The sequence below is a fragment of the Xenopus tropicalis genome, chromosome 3 (assembly GCF_000004195.4).
Source record: "Xenopus tropicalis strain Nigerian chromosome 3, UCB_Xtro_10.0, whole genome shotgun sequence".
NCBI lineage: Eukaryota > Metazoa > Chordata > Amphibia > Anura > Pipidae > Xenopus > Xenopus tropicalis.
The window spans coordinates 144,021,795-144,038,744 of NC_030679.2; the positions used below are offsets into that span (position 1 = coordinate 144,021,795).

The 16,950-nt window shown below is 44.0% G+C and overlaps 1 protein-coding gene across 1 annotated transcript; it reads right to left on the bottom strand.

Moving 5' to 3' along the window:
• Window positions 1–14,659: 14,659 nt before the first annotated feature.
• On the bottom strand, window positions 14,660–16,567 carry LOC105945416 (NXPE family member 3). The gene is made up of 4 exons (XM_031898256.1): window positions 16,485–16,567; window positions 16,264–16,334; window positions 15,843–16,058; window positions 14,660–15,198 (listed from the first exon to the last, which is right to left on the bottom strand). Exons 1-4 carry the CDS (start codon window positions 16,565–16,567, stop codon window positions 14,666–14,668), a joined length of 903 nt encoding a protein of 300 aa, XP_031754116.1. The 3' UTR covers window positions 14,660–14,665.
• Window positions 16,568–16,950: the final 383 nt, after the last annotated feature.

The following is a 16,950-nucleotide window of genomic DNA, read 5'->3' on the forward strand; positions in this document are numbered from 1 at the left end:
CTCTTATTTTCCATGCTCAGTGGTTAATCCATGGGAAAATTCAGACATCCGAGGAACGTTATTCCTGTCCTTAGCAGCCGTTCTGGCTTGTAACTGATACATGTCCAGAAAAGCCTTTCGGTGCCAGCTCAGTATTATTTTATATGTTCCTAATAAAGTGGGATTATTCTCTGCTTTGTACACAACATGTCTCAGTTCAGTTTATGACTGGGAAACTTTTATCTCTGAAGCCACTGTTGTGGCTTTAGAGATAAAAAAAAGAAAAACCAGGTAAAACCCACCTAGATATAAATTACTTGTTACAGGCCCCTCCCACTTACCCATCATTCTGTGTGTGTGTGTCACATGGTATAAGTGTATCTGTGAGGTGAAACCCACCTAAATATGGGGAACCCCTCATATAAACTACTTGTTACTGACCCCTCCCACTTACCCATCATTCTGTGTGTGTGTGTGTCACATGGTATAAGTGTATCTGTGAGGTGAAACCCACCTAGATATGGGGAACCCCTCATATAAACTACTTGTTACAGGCCCCTCCCACTTACCCATCATTCTGTGTGTGTGTGTCACATGGTATAAGTGTATCTGTGAGGTGAAACCCACCTAGATATGGGGAACCCCTCATATAAACTACTTGTTACAGGCCCCTCCCACTTACCCATCATTCTGTGTGTATGTGTCACATGGTATAAGTGTATCTGTGAGGTGAAACCCACCTAGATATGGGGAACCCCTCATATAAACTACTTGTTTTAGGTCCTTCCGACTTACCCACCATTTTGTGTGTCTATGTCACATGGTATAAGTGTATTAGTAAGTTAAAACCTACCTAGATGAGGCACACCTCATATAAACTACATGTCACAGGCCCCTCCCACTTACCCACCATTTTGTGTGTCTATGTCACATGGTATAAGTGTATCTGTGAGGTAAAACCCACCTAGATGAGGCACACCTCATATAAACTACTTGTTACAGGCCCCTCCCACTTACCCATCATTTTGTTTGTATGTGTCACATGCAGGGTCGGACTGGGGGGTGCAGGGCCCATCGGGGCTCCCGCCCCAGGGGCCCTGCAGGTGCCCCCGCCAGCCGTGTCCCCTTACCCCCCTGCAGGGGCCCCCCACAGGGTCCCCCACCCAACATCCTCCCCTGAGCTTGTGTAAATTTAACAGGTCAGGGGAGGAACGGTCGGGCAGGGGGAGCGCCGGCATGGGTCGGGTCTGGGCCGCCGGGGGCCCGTCACATGGTATAAGTGTATCTGGGAGGTGAAACCCCATATAAACTACTTGTTACAGGCCCCTCCCACTTACCCATCATTCTGTGTGTATGTGTCACATGGTATAAATGTATCTGTGAGATGACCCCCCCCAAATATGAAAAACATCTAATTTAAGTTACTTGTTATTGTGAATTATAAAAATGATTGTACTTCTTGTAAAATATTATGAAAAATATCATTGTTAGTAGTCACCACATGACCTGTATAAAATCACTTCTATTCTACAAAATGAGGATTATTATTATTATTCCCTATAAATCATTCTATTAGTCAACTTCCCATGACAACCAATAAACAGTCCTTGACAATCAAAGCAAATGTTTAATTGGTTGCCCCATGTAACTCCACTTCAATTCATATTATATATATATATATACATGGGTTTTTGCTTAGTTGGGGCCTTAGCCACATCTGCATCAGTTTAACCAACAGAGCTGGTGCCTTCCTGTCTGGATCAGAAACAGCCCAGATAAACAACAACCCCCTGGGGGCAAATGTTATGTAGCCTCATTAACATCTCATCATAGTGATGCATAGAAAAGGCGTATTTATAACACTTTCATGACCCACAATGCATTAGGCCATACAAAGGCCAATAGAAGCTAGCAAGAAGGCACCCATCCAAAACAAAATTGGCATCTTATTGGCGTGTCAATGAGGCTTTCTCGATAGCCAGCATAGCTGATATCTGATCAAAGATAAGTCAAATATCTATCAGGCAGGATAGAAAATCCCATCAGATAAGGACTGCATTGGCCTGTTGATGTCTCAGTCTAATTTGGGTGGGTGGCCAAATCGGGCAATGATCTGCTTTTTTAGCCAGCCTCCCAAACAAACAGGGCCTATAAGTGTATGACAGCTACCTCACTATTTCTGCCGGGCCAATAAGGCCCCCTGGCTCTCCTGCAATTAAAACACACTTTCAAAGACGCTCCAGTGCTGCTTCAGTGCTCATCTAGGATAACCCCAAAGTGCTTTTTGCACTAGCCTATAATAAAAATTATTTCTAATATAGTTCGTTGGGCAAAAATGTAATCTAAAAAGGCAGGTGCGCAGGTGTCTAACATAACAGCCAGAACACTACTTCCTGCTTTACAGCTCTCTAAGCTGTTAGCAGTCAGTAACCAATCAGTGATTGAGGGGGGGACATATGGCACATAACTGTTCAGTTAGTTTACTTTTGAATCTGACCTGAGTGCTCACAAACTAACTGACAGTTATGTCCCATGTCAGTTATGTTCCACTGACTAACTAAGAGATTAGAGAGCTGAAAGCAGGAAGTAGTGTTCTGGCTATTATGTTAGACATCTGCCCACTCCAGCCTTTATAGATTACATTTTTGCCCAACTAACTATATTAGAAATATTTTTTATTTAGGACAGTCTGTCTATTTTACCCAGTTTCATTTCTACACTGAACTGTTCCTGTACAGATATGTACTTTGTGCTACAGTATAATTCCACGCACCAATTACAGCTGTCTCTAGGTGTGTCTCAGCACACATACAAAGTTTGCATGGGCTCCTGCTTGACTGGGTCAGTGCAAATTATCTTTTGTGTTACTTGGCCTTAAAGAGAGAACTTTGTGTTTGTTGTATCTTTATATGAAAGAATAACAAGCACAGTTGGCATCGCATCATTAGACGCGATAACAAAGGCTGGTGGCTTCCAAATTTACCTTCAAGTGCCCAAGCCAACAAATTCTAAATTAAAGCTGCTCGGGGGGATCCAAATAAGGGTGACTGGCCATATTGGTGAAGATAATGGGGCCATGCAGAGAGAAAGTTATATATAAGTGTGGGGGATAGAAATTACAGTAGGGAAGAGTGATGACGGAAGGACAAAATGGAGGCAGTAGGGCAAGGTAGAGACAGTAGGACAAAATGGTGACAGGGCAACATGGAGAGAGCTTGGGGCAGAGAGAAAATGGCAACAGTAGGACAAGATAGAGACAGTAAAGCAAGATAGAGTAAGCATACCAGATCACTTGAATATACAGGGACATGTCTAATAAATCCATATTATATTGCATCAGTGAAGCCCATCTAGCGAGATTTTCTAGACACTTCCCTCATTTTTTAAGTGATATGGTAACTGTAAGATGGAGGCAGTAGGGCAGGATGGGAACAGTAGGGCAAGAAGGAGACAGTAGAGCATGACAGATACAGTAGGGCAATATAAAGACAATAGCGCAAGATGGAGAAAGTTAGTCAAGATGGAGAAAGTAGGACAAGATGGAGAAAGTAGGGCACAATATTGACAAAAGAACACACTAGACACAATAGGTTAAGATGGAAACATTAAGAAGATGGTAACAGTAGGACAAGATAGAGTCAGTATTGCAAGATGGAGACAGTAGAGCAAGATGGAGACAATTGGGCAAAATGGAGACCTTAGGACAAGATGGAAACAGCATGAAAAGATATAGTAGGACATGATGGAGACAGTAGGGTAATAAGAAGACAGTAGGACAAGATGGTAATAGTAGGGCAAGATGAAGACATTAGAGCAAGATGGAGACAGTAGGGTAATAAAAAGACAGTAGAGCAAAATGGTGATAGTAGGGCAAGATGAAGACGTTAGAGCAAGATGGAGACAGTAAGGTAATAAGAAGACAGTAGGACAAGATGGTAATAGTAGGGCAAGATGAAGACATTAGAGCAAGATGGAGACAGTAGGGTAATAAAAAGACAGTAGAGCAAAATGGTGATAGTAGGGCAAGATGAAGACATTAGAGCAAGATGGATACAGTATGGTAATAAGAAGACAGTATGGCAAGATGGTAATAGTAGGGCAAGATGAAGACATTAGAGAAAAAGATGGAGACAGTATGTTAATAAGAAGACAGTAGGGCAAGGTGGCAATAGTAGGGCAAGATGAAGACATTAGAGCAAGATGGAGACAGTAGGGTAATGAGAAGACAGTAGGGCAGGATGATGATAGTAGGGCAAGATGAAGACATTAGAGCAAGATGGAGACAGTAGGGTAATGAGAAGACAGTAGGGCAGGATGATGATAGTAGGGCAAGATGAAGGCATTAGAGCAAGATATAGACAGTAGGGCAGGAAGATGGAGACAGTAGAGCAAGGTACACACACATTTATATCAGTACAACAGCTTGAACATTTTAGATGCTTCCTGCCCCAATGATAATAATGTTATTGTTTGGGACAACATTGTGTATAGCAAACTGTAGGCATCACCATCTGCCAGAAACACGTGGTGTAACCTGATATCAGTGGGCAGAGTAATATTTCCCCCTGCCGGGGAGCCGGCCATGCCGTAGGGTGTGTCTGTATAGTAGGAGCGTTGGAATGATTAGGGCAGCAGATTCCAAAGGCAAGGATAACATGTGCTAAGTCTGAAAGGAGGGATCTGGCAGGGCTGGTAATGGGACTGGGAGAAAGGAACTACATGTTGGCGGAAAGGCAGCCAAAGGCCAGAAAAACAAGTCTCTTTGTTTATGTTGATGCGTAGCACTGCGGTACCATTGGCCACACACAGCAGCCCTGCACCTCCTTCACTCCTTTCTTTCGCCCCTTGTTTACAATTCAAAAACATTCTAGGACAGATTTATCAAACGTCAAAAACTCGTTACGACTTTTCTTCACGGCATTTCCACAGCTATTTATAACTTGTTCCTTGAATTTCCTGGGAAAATCATTCTTCCACGGGATTCCCATAGACTTCAAAGCAACGTCTCGAGCAAGTGAGGTGACTTGGTTTCAAATATAGGCCAATGTGCCCGGACCTCTGCCCAACCCCATCTCTACAGCAGGTTCCTCAGGGCCTACACTGACAGAGGCTTTGGGTACCCCCATCCCTCACCTAGGGTTGCCACCAAGCCGGCATTTGACTGGCCAAGCCAGCAAATTGGCAGCTAGGGCCGGTGCCAGTATTACAAATTTACTGGCAATATATTTGTATAAATAAAGGGCAGCAACCCTACCTCTAAATCCAACCCTGACCCCCTCTGTGGCAATAACTCCCCTCTGCCCCGCCCATTTCCTTACCCAGCCTGCCCATTTCCCCGCCCCCAAGTGACATCAATGCCTTTCCCCTATCCCAAAGGCCAGTATTAACTCAGAAGAAAGGTGGCCTACACTCATCTTTATCCAGAATTTTTTTTTTCTGATTACCTTAGTAACCAGGATGTGGTTTGAATGAGAGGCTGGTTTATCAATAAGAGAAAACCTCAATAGAAAAATAAGCATTACAAAGTAATAATAACAATCAAACTAGAGCTTCACAGAGCAATCATTTTGTGGCTATCGGGGTCAGTGACCCCCCATTTATTAGAAGGCAAATAATTTAAAAACTATAAAAAATAAGTAATGAAGACCAATTGAAAAGTCGCCATTGAATAACATACTGAAAGTTAATGTAAAGGTGAACCCTCCCCTTTAAAGAAAGACGAGAATAATTAGTATCTAAGAATCGGCTAGAGATCTTGGATTTTCCACCATAGTCCAACAAAATCAGGCTATACAATCCAGTTGTGCATGTTGTGTATTGAACCCTAGCAACCAATCAGATCTTGCAGATCAGACCGGTGCTGATTGGCTGCCTGCCTTGCTGGACTCTGGTGAGCTGGGCACAATTGTAAAGGGGAACTAATTACAGTTGCTCTGCAATAAGTCCTTCCCCTTGTTGCCTTCCCTGCTGCACACGTGATGTCAATAAGGAAAGGAACATCCCAGTGCAATGCATTGTGGGTTATGTAGTTCCTGCATGCTGTCTGTAAGCTGTGGAGAAGTGGTTACAATTCGTAACATCAGTGTTTTAGTCCCTCCTCCCCTGCCAGGAATTTCACATGATGCAGAAAGAGCTGAGCTGTTTTGCAGCTAGATTTCATCATATCAAAATGGGATTTATTCCTACTATGTTGCAAGACAATATGGTATTTTATTTACCTTATTTTTTACTTCCCCCACCCCCTATATCTAAGCAGCGGCGGGCCTGTAACATGCAGTGAGGGAAGAAGGAAGAGTGTGCCTGGTCAGGGGAGTGCGGTAATGGAAATAGGATCGTGTTTCTAAGAGGGAAAAAATATTTGGAACCTGAGTGGGAGCAATGAGTTTAGGAGGAGTCGTGGAAGGAGGGGGGGGGGGCGAGAGACAGACATAATCCTTATTCTTAGGTTACAGCTGCAATTGTAAGTGGAAGGCGCACATAAAAACATGAAAATGGAGTTTAACTCCTTTTTAACTACCATGGGGGATAGGGGAAAAAAAGCTGGAGCTGATGCCCTAGAGCCAGGGTCGGACTGGGGGGCATGCAGGGCCCACCGGGGCTTCCATCCCAGGGACCCCGCACCCCCCCCAAGGTGCCTCCTCCAGCCACAGGGGCCCCCGCCGCCCACCCCTAAACCCCCCCGCAGGAGTCCGACGTCCTCCCCTGAACGTGTATGTGAAATGCGTCAGGCGAGGACATCGGAGGCCAGAGGAAGCAGCAATAGGGTCGGGTCTGGGCCACCAAGGCCGGAGCCCACCGGGTATTTTCCCAGTGTCCCGGCAGTCCAGTCTGACCCTGCCTAGAGCCCATGCAGAGGGGGCTGCTGGGACTTCTGGGTCCATAAACAGCTGCGGCGTATCCACACTAAAAGTTAATCTTAAGGTAAGCTTCCCCTTTAAAGTTCACCAGGGATAAAACATAAGCCTATCCTTATTGTGACTCAGTTTTCCCTCCACTACTTATCCACATGCCAAGGGCTGTTCTCTTTCCCATGCTTAACAAGGGAGGGGCAAAGTTTAATCAGGGGAGGGGTCTGGGAACGTATTCTGCATTGATCCTTATCAGCAGTATATAGCAGGTTTATAGAGATCAATGAAGAGAGAAAAAATAACTCCAGGTCTTTCCTTGAGTCCAATCTCCACCCCCACCCTGGGGTGGGGGTGGAGCTTGGACCTTACCATGGGAATGAGAGCAGCCCAGGAACAGGAAGTACTGGGACTAAGAAATCTAAAGGGGTTCACTTTTGATTAAACTTTTAGTATTTTACAGAATGGCCAATTCTAGGCAACTTTTCACTATTTATTTCTTATAGTTTTTGAATTATTATTCAAAGTCTTTGAAGCTTTTACTGATTCGATTTGAGTTTACTTTCAGTATGATGTACAGAGTAATATACTGAGACAGATTTGCAGTTGGTCTTCATTTTTTTTATTATTTGTAGCTTCAATTCCATTTTTGTTCGCTCTCTGGTTGCTAGGGTCCTAATTACCTTAGCAACCAGGAGTAGGAGAGGACCTGACTAGAAAAACAAGTTTTAAAAAGTAACAATTGAACTGGAGCTTCACAGAGCAATAGTTTTTTGGCTGCCGGGGTCAGTGACCCCCATTTGAGAGTTTGAAGAAGAAGGCAAATAATTCAAAAACCATAAGAAATGAATAAAGAAGACCAATTGCAAAGTTGCTTAGAATTGGCTATTATCCCCACTCGCTGCTAGAAAAACAATGTGCATATGTGTTTTAATACTTAATACTTACCAGCATTCCAGTCTGCTGAGTATCCGACCGTTCTCCCCCAGCCTTCTCCCATTGGCTGGCGCAATAAAGGGAAAGTGAGACATGCAAATCCCTGCAGCCTTTGTCTCTCTGGCGGGGGGTACAGATTACCCCTCCATGCACTCGGGATGCCAGCCCTGGAACTTAATAGCCCCATGCCGGCTGTTACCCAACTCTCTCCGCTCTGGGCACATATGGGGCAGCACTTTCTCAACTCTTTGATTGGTTCATTGGAGCCGAATAACCACGGTGCTAGTGGTGAGCCAGGGACGGATCCACTTACCCAGGGTTCTGTAGGTATCAGGTTCTGTGTCTTGCAGCTTCGATACCGATCCAGCACCAGGATAAAACAAGCCCTTTCTTCTCAGTATGAAAGAGACTCATTTTGGCTGGAACCTACTCATACAGAAGATAAAGCTGCCATTAATTAAAGTACAAGTTTATTATTACCCGATGTCCTACTTTCTGATGGGACGAGCTCCAGTCATACAGTGTAAATGCAGGATATCTAGCAGAACTTATACATCATTATTATAGCAGGTATAGTAGGGAGAGATGGTGCCTATAGTAGCAGTGGGGGGATAATAGCCTCTGGGAAGGGACTGGGGCTGTGGGATAGCAGGTATAGTAGGGAGAGATGGTGCCTATAGTAACAGTGGGATAATAGCCTCTGGGAAGGGACTGGGGCTGTGGGATAGCAGGTATAGTAGGGAGAGATGGTGCCTATAGTAGCAGTGGGGGATAATAGCCTCTGGGAAGGGACTGGGGCTGTGGGATAGCAGGTATAGTAGGGAGAGATGGTGCCTATAGTAGCAGTGGGGGATAATAGCCTCTGGGAAGGGACTGGGGCTGTGGGGATAGCAGGTATAGTAGGGAGAGATGGTGCCTATAGTAGCAGTGGGGGAGATAATAGCCTCTGGGAAGGGACTGGGCTGTGGGATAGCAGGTATAGTAGGGAGAGATGGTGCCTATAGTAGCAGTGGGGGGAATAATAGCCTCTGGGAAGGGACTGTGGCTGTGGGATAGCAGGTATAGTAGGAGAGATGGTGGCCTATAGTAGCAGTGGGGGGATAATAGCCCTCTGGGAAGGGACTGGGGCTGTGGATAGCAGGTATAGTAGGGAGAGATGGTGCCTATAGTAGCCAGTGGGGGATAATGCCTCTGGAAGGGACTGGTGGCTGTGGATAGCAGGTATAGTAGGGAGAGATGGTGCCTATAGTAGCAGTGGGGGGATAATAGCCTCTGGGAAGGACTGGGGCTGTGGGATAGCAGGTATAGTAGGGAGAGATGGTGCCTATAGTAGCAGTGGGGGGATAATAGCCTCTGGAAGGGACTGGGGCTGTGGGATAGCAGGTATAGTAGGGAGAGATGGTGCCTATAGTAGCAGTGGGGGGATAATAGCCTCTGGGAAGGGACTGGGAGCTTGTGGATAGCAGGTATAGTAGGGAGAGATGTGCCTATAGTAGCAGTGGGGGATAATAGCCTCTGGGAAGGGACTGGGGCTGTGGGATAGCAGGTATAGTAGGGAGAGATGGTGCCTATAGTAGCAGTGGGGGGATAATAGCCTCTGGGAAGGGACTGGGCTGTGGGATAGCAGGTATAGTAGGGAGAGATGGTGCCTATAGTAGCAGTGGGATAATAGCCTCTGGGAAGGGACTGGGGCTGTGGGATAGCAGGTATAGTAGGGAGAGATGGTGCCTATAGTAGCAGTGGGGGGATAATAGCCTCTGGGAAGGGACTGGGGCTGTGGGATAGCAGGTATAGTAGGGAGAGATGGTGCCTATAGTAGCAGTGGGATAATAGCCTCTGGGAAGGGACTGGGGCTGTGGGATAGCAGGTATAGTAGGGAGAGATGGTGCCTATAGTAGCAGTGGGGGATAATAGCCTCTGGGAAGGGACTGGGGCTGTGGGATAGCAGGTATAGTAGGGAGAGATGGTGCCTATAGTAGCAGTGGGGGATAATAGCCTCTGGGAAGGGACTGGGGCTGTGGGATAGCAGGTATAGTAGGGAGAGATGGTGCCTATAGTAGCAGTGGGGGATAATAGCCTCTGGGAAGGGACTGGGGCTGTGGGATAGCAGGTATAGTAGGGAGAGATGGTGCCTATAGTAGCAGTGGGGTGGATAATAGCCTCTGGAAGGACTGGGGCTGTGGGATAGCAGGTATAGTAGGGGGAGATGGTGCCTATAGTAGCAGTGGGGGGATAATAGCCTCTGGGAAGGGACTGGGGGCTGTGGGATAGCAGGTATAGTAGGGAGAGATGGTGCCTATAGTAGCAGTGGGGGGATAATAGCCTCTGGGAAGGGACTGGGGCTGTGGGATAGCAGGTATAGTAGGGAGAGATGGTGCCTATACCACAGATTCCATACTAGTTGCAGCTCCCACCCATAGTAATCCATAGCAGCACCCTAATAAATCTTTCTGGGTGAGGCTGTAGTGCAGACTGGGAATATAATATAAAAGTTAGAATGTGCCTGGCACCTGTGCTTTATATGACGTGCTGCATTCCATACGCCAGTTCCCATCTGCTGCTGCTGCTGCTGTGATATTAACCAGTCAGACTGGCACGTGCTCACCAGATCACCGGGCACACATCCAATAAGTGCATATTCCCTGTGGGATGTTTGGCTACTGAGCTGGAATAAATGGTTGCAAGAGGGAGCAAGGAGATTTAATACGGGCTGTAAATCCTGAAACTTTATTTAACCTTTGATTAGCTGAGCCGACAATGTTAATGAACTGGTAGCAATTAGTGAAAGACTTCCCCCTAGTGGCAGGAACCACAGAGTGGAATAATGGTTCCTTTTTGTAACTTTCTTTTCTATTCAGCCCCTCCCCTATTCATTTACCAGTCTCTCATCCAAACAACTCCCTGGTTGCTAAGATAACTTTAACCCTAGCAACCAATTTGCTGCTGAAACACCAAACTGGAGTCCCTGGTTATAGGGTGTAGAGGGGCATCATTTATATCATTACCATTTTACTATTTAAAGCTGTAACCTTTGGAGGAAAATATTAGCACAGCGACACCTAGTGGTATTTCTTGTTATTTGGATATAGATCATTTATGTACAGAGCCTCCATGGTGCAAACAGTTGGGTGGGGATTTGTTATCTTGATCTGTTTCCCATTTTGTATTCCGGAAAAAACATGTAACGTTTCAATTAGTCATTTGTTTTTCATAGTTTTTGTATTATTTTCTTTTTTCTTCTAACTCTTTGCAGCTTTCAAATGGGGGTCACTGACCCCGGCAGCCAAAAAAAACTCCAATTTTATTGTTATTGTTACTTTATATTACTTATTTTTTCTATTCAGTCCCTCTCCTATTCATATTATCAGTCTTTCATTCAAACCACACCCTGGTTGCTAAGGTAATTTGGATCCTAGCAACCAAATAGCTGCTGAAACTCCTGGAGAGCTGTTGAACAAAAAAATGAAATTGTCTCAGAATATTACTCTCTACATCGGTGATGTTGCTCTCAGTTATTTTTGAATTCCTGACTTTTTTTTTGAATGATTTTCGAATCCAGAAGAGAAAAAGAAGTAAAAAAAGGAATAGAAAAATGGAGAGACAAAGATAAACAAAATGGCGCTGGGCATGCCTAGTTCACTGGTATATCATCGCCTAATATTATAGGGCTACATATCCATTCATGTGAATGTAGCGGCCCCTTGTAGATATGTTAGTTTCAGGTATTTTTGAATTCCTGGGGGGCAATGAAACCTGTGATGGTTGTATTGGCGGTCATGTCTATGGTGAGGCAAGGTTTTCTTGTGGGCCCCAGGAATCCAAGACTGACACTAATCCTTACCATAATTTGCTTCTTTAAAGTTGGGAAAAATGTAGAAAAATATCAGCATTTGAAAACTCTCCATTTTCTGTAATAATTATACTGGCATACCTGGGGTTAACATGCTCATTATCCATTTTCTGTAGTAAGTATGCTGACATGTCTGTGGGTTAATACCCTTGTTATCCATTTTCAGTAGTAATTATACTGGCACACCTGGGGTTAACATGCTCATTATCCATTTTCTGTAGTAAGTATGCTGACATGTCTGTGGTAATGTTAATACCCTTGTTATCCATTTTCAGTACTAATTATACTGGCATGCCTGCAGTAAACATGCTTGTTATACATTTTCTATAGTAATTATACTGGCCTGTCTGGGGTTAATGCACTTGTTATCCATTTTCAGTAGTAATTATACTGGCACGCCTGGGGTTACCATGTTTATCATCCATTTTCTATAGTAATTGTACTGGCAAGTCTGGGATCAATGCCCTTGTTATCCATTTTCTGCAATAATTATGCTGGCATATCTGTGGTTTATACCTTTGTTATCCATTTTCAGTAGTAATTATACTGGCACACCTGGGGTTAACATGCTTGTTAAAAATTTTGTATAGTAATTATACTGGCATGTCTGGGGTTAATTCCCTTGTCATCCATTTTCAGTAGTAATTATACTGGCATGTGTGGGGTTAATTCCCTTGTTATCCATTTTCAGTAGTAATTATACTGGCACGCCTGGAGTTAACATGTTCATTATCCATTTTCTGTAGTAATTATGCTGACATGTCTGTGGTTAATTCCCTAGTTATCCATTTTCAGTAGTAATTATACTGGTACGCCTGGGGTTACCATGTTTATCATCCATTTTCTATAGTAATTGTACTGGCATGTCTGGGTTTAATGACCTTGTTATCCATTTGCTATAGTAATTATTCTGGCCTGTCTGGGGTTAACATGCTCATTATCCATTTTCTGTATTAACTTGCATGTCTGCAGTCTGATTGTTTGCAGCACTGTCCTGCTTCTAAACTGTCCCAATACAACTGTCAGTATAGACATTTATAAATATAATAGTAGCTGGCCAACCTTCTATGTACCCCCTCTCATATAACCCTTATAGTAGGCTTTTTGCCATGTATTAGTCCCAGCTTGGAGAGCCAAACAAGTAACTGATCCTGGTGAATGACTTTTCAAATAGATTTTTACCTATTATCTGTAAAGTGCAGCACATTCTCGTGATTTATCCTTTCTACTCAAACAGCGCCCCCTGGTGAGCGAAGGATTGAAAACTAAAGTGAAAACACGTGGATCACAAATCTCATGCAAAGGTCCAATACATCATTCTGCCTGCAGTGTTATAAAATGATAAAACGTGTGTCTATAAGTTAGAGGCAGATTATAGATTGGGGAATGTTTTCAAATGGGGAAGGAAATTTCAAACCAATGTAGATAATTCACATAGTGATATATCACTCACTGATAGATCAGGAGATGAATCCTCCAGTAATATGAGAAATAGTACAGGTATGGGATCCCTTATCCGGAAACCCGTTATCCAGAAAGCTCCGAATTACGGAAAGCCTGTCTCCCATAGACTCTATTGTAATCAAATAATTCAGAATTTTAAAACTGATTCCCTTTTCTCTGTAATAATAAAACAGTACCTGTACTTGATCCCAACTAAGATATAATTACCCCTTATTGGGGGCAGAACAGCCCTATTGGGTTTATTTCATGGTTAAATGATTCCCCTTTCTCTGTAATAATAAAACAGTACCTGTACTTGATCCCAACTAAGATATAATTACCCCTTATTGGGGGCAGAACAGCCCTATTGGGTTTATTTCATGGTTAAATGATTCCCTTTTCTCTGTAATAATAAAACAGTACCTGTACTTGATCCCAACTAAGATATAATTACCCCTTATTGGGGGCAGAACAGCCCTATTGGGTTTATTTAATGGTTAAATGATTCCCCTTTCTCTGTAATAATAAAACAGTACCTGTACTTGATCCCAACTAAGATATAATTACCCCTTATTGGGGGCAGAACAGCCCTATTGGGTTTATTTAATGGTTAAATGATTCCCTTTTCTCTGTAATAATAAAACAGTACCTGTACTTGATCCCAACTAAGATATAATTACCCCTTATTGGGGCAGAACAGCCCTATTGGGTTTATTTAATGGTTAAATGATTCCCTTTTCTCTGTAATAATAAAACAGTACCTGTACTTGATCCCAACTAAGATATAATTACCCCTTATTGGGGGCAGAACAGCCCTATTGGGTTTATTTCATGGTTAAATGATTCCCTTTTCTCTGTAATAATAAAACAGTACCTGTACTTGATCCCAACTAAGATATAATTACCCCTTATTGGGGGCAGAACAGCCCTATTGGGTTTATTTAATGGTTAAATGATTCCCCTTTTACATCCTTTCCCTTGAGCCGCCATTTTGTGATGGGCTGTGTGCTCCCTCAGAGATCAGCTGACAGGAAGTGATGCAGCTCTAACTGTAACAGGAAGTAGTGAGCAAAAGGCAGAATTCTGCCCATTCATTGGCTGATGGGGCCTAGCATGTATGTGTGCCTTGGCTTGTTTGTGTGCACTGTGAATCCTATGATCCCAGGGGGCGGCCCTTAGTACTTAAAATGGCAGTTTTCTATTTAGGATTACCCACGGCACATACTGCTAAAAAAGTATATTTTTATGAAAATGGTTTATTTACATGAAGCAGGGTTTTACATATGAGTTTGTTTTAGCTGTGGGGGTAGACAGGCAGGCTGTAAAAATGTCACTTTATATAGAGATTTAATTAGAGGATACTGCACCCCAAGTGGGATGGCGGTGGGATGAGCAAACTGCAAGGAAAACAAGTCCGGCTGGGGGGCTAGCACAGGCTGGTAAGGGGCCATATGAAGTAGTATTGCCTACTTTTCCTGGCTCTGGTTGGTTAGCAGGTATGGTAGGGTGAGTGAGATTATGTTAGAGGAGCAAGATGGCCTCGCTGTATTTCACTATAAAGATAGGGAGGCCACTAAATGTCTTGACTCTAGATGTTAATCTCTTCATGAGCTCATCTGGGGCAGATATAGGACAACATGAGGTCCACTTCATTCCGGATAACTGGAGCTCCTGGGTGGATATTATCAGGCAGGTAATGGCAGGAGGTCATGTCCCAAACATCCAGGATAGTGACTGCCATCCCCTTGAACATCGCTCTGAGTAACAAGTCCAGCTGAACGGAGAGCCAGTCACTGCCATAAATGGATTTGTAGCCGGTGTTAGCCGACTTAATCAGCACAGTGGTCTCAGGGCTCCGGAAGAGCAGAGAGGAAATCGCCCTCCGTAACCTTGACAACCTCTGTATGTAGACGCTAACTGAGTGGGTGCTGAAGTGGGCCCAGAGGGTAAAGACCACTACGGTTTGGGGTCCCCCCCCAATCCCATACAGGTGGGCTGCCTCATAGTGCAGGTTAGAGAGCATAGTCTTGGAGGTGCGCAATGGAAGTCCATGGGCCCGCCATCTCATTACCAGGCCGGCATCTGGATCCACCGCCAGCAACGGGCCAGACTTGTAAGTTACATGCAGATCAATTCTTTTCAGGGCTAAAGAGAGGATCATACAGAATTCTGTTTAGTTTTTTGCTTCTTCTTTTCATGTTCTGCTCCAGGACAATTAATCTTAGCCAGTGAGTCTACTTTGGGCACATTATGTTCATTCCAGGAGTCTAACCCTACAGCATCATTTCTATGATCAGCATCCACCTCCTATGTCTCTTATCAGCAGAGAACCATATGGGCCATGGATGGGGTCCACATTCAGCTCTTTATGGCTTTTCTATCTAATGCCAATATCTACCCAAGGTCAGAACAATCAGATGAACCAGATTTAGTTAAAAGAAGCAGGTCATTCCATGTATGGCCAACTTTCCACTGACCTTCTATATATTGTCAATTTTCATCTGACCTGGTAACTATTACTCTGCTATTGAATATTTCTCACAGTTTTCCTATTTTGCAGGGCACAAATTTTATTGACCATATCAAGAATGTATATTATTGACACCACCAAGGTCACCTGGAAGGTATGTGAGATCGGGCGGGGGGAAAGTTAAGGGCAAAAGTCTGGTTGCTATACTGGATCAGATTGGCACCTATGTTGCCTTACGAGCCCTACCATTTTCTGAGCAAATAATACATTAACATTTAATATAGAGAGTTTTATTCTATTATCTCATTAGTCTTCTTACTTGGTATGAATCTCTCCAGATACTCAAACCACTGGCGTAGAGTAGAATCCCCAAACATGTGTATGTCCTTCCCATTAAGGCAGGCACGAGCATCCGATGGGCTGGGAAAATGTCTTCCCAGACAGACCAACGATGTCCAAATGTCATTGTAATAAAAGCCAGATGGCTGGCTGGGTTCCTGACCAGGAGAACAGACCTGAAGCCTGGATGTGAGGCCTACAAAAGATAGGTGGTACTGGGGGGAGGATAATATAAGTAGGGGAGGACAGAGAGACAGAGAAAGCCAGGAAGTGCTGTTAGTGTAAGGGAGGTGGGGGGAAGAGGAGAAGGAAACCCAATGACAAGATTTAGGATCCAAGACATAAGAACATACAAGAGGCTCTACTGCTTATAGTTGCTCTGTGTATGGTTGGTCTCTTACCTGTAGAGTTGATGGCTGGGTCTATCTTGATCGAAGTAAAGGCTCCATTAATATTCTGAGCAGTGACAGAACTGAGTGAGAGATTTAATGGTTTAGTGAGGGCTGGTTGTCATGCTTAGCATGGAGTCAGTCTCAACAGTTTTGCCTACTCTGGGACAGCCTGGTTCCTTGGCAGCCATTAGAGAGGATAAAATAATCAGGTAGGAATGGGTTCCACTCACTTTCTGAGTAAAGCATCCTCCAATGAGTTGGTCACTCTGCGGTACCTGCCCATGGAGTGATAGACCAATGAGTGGCAAGGCATCTTCTGGGGTGTCAAGCACTGCCAGGTGTCCCCAGTCACAGGATCACTGTAGTTACACACGTCTCCTCCTTGGACTACAATGTTACATTCTGTTACCTCACTGCTCCCATTGAAATGGAAATACCCATTAAAATACACCTGTGGGGCAAAACAACAACCTTTATACACTGAACACTATAGCACTATAGCAGAATGTATAATTTCCCCCACCCTTGTCCCCTTTAGCTTCATTAGAGATAGAGCTGCAGTTTCAGTCTTTCCTAAACTTCCATTGTTCTTTTATCCCTTGGACACTGCGTTTTATATGTTCTCCTGTGGATACTGCACTGGGGATCTCCACATTGGAAGCAAAGCATCACAGAACAAACAAGGACATAGCAGAA

Excerpts from the sequence above, each read along its gene's own strand:
- LOC105945416 (XM_031898256.1), bottom strand. The coding sequence starts at position 16,567 with ATGCCTTGCCACTCATTGGTCTATCACTCCATGGGCAGGTACCGCAGA. Across the intron at positions 16,059-16,263 it reads CCCAGCCATCAACTCTACAG|GCCTCACATCCAGGCTTCAG; the intron begins GTAAGAGACCAA and ends TATCTTTTGTAG. Across the intron at positions 15,199-15,842 it reads TCTGGAGAGATTCATACCAA|CCCTGAAAAGAATTGATCTG; the intron begins GTAAGAAGACTA and ends TCCTCTCTTTAG.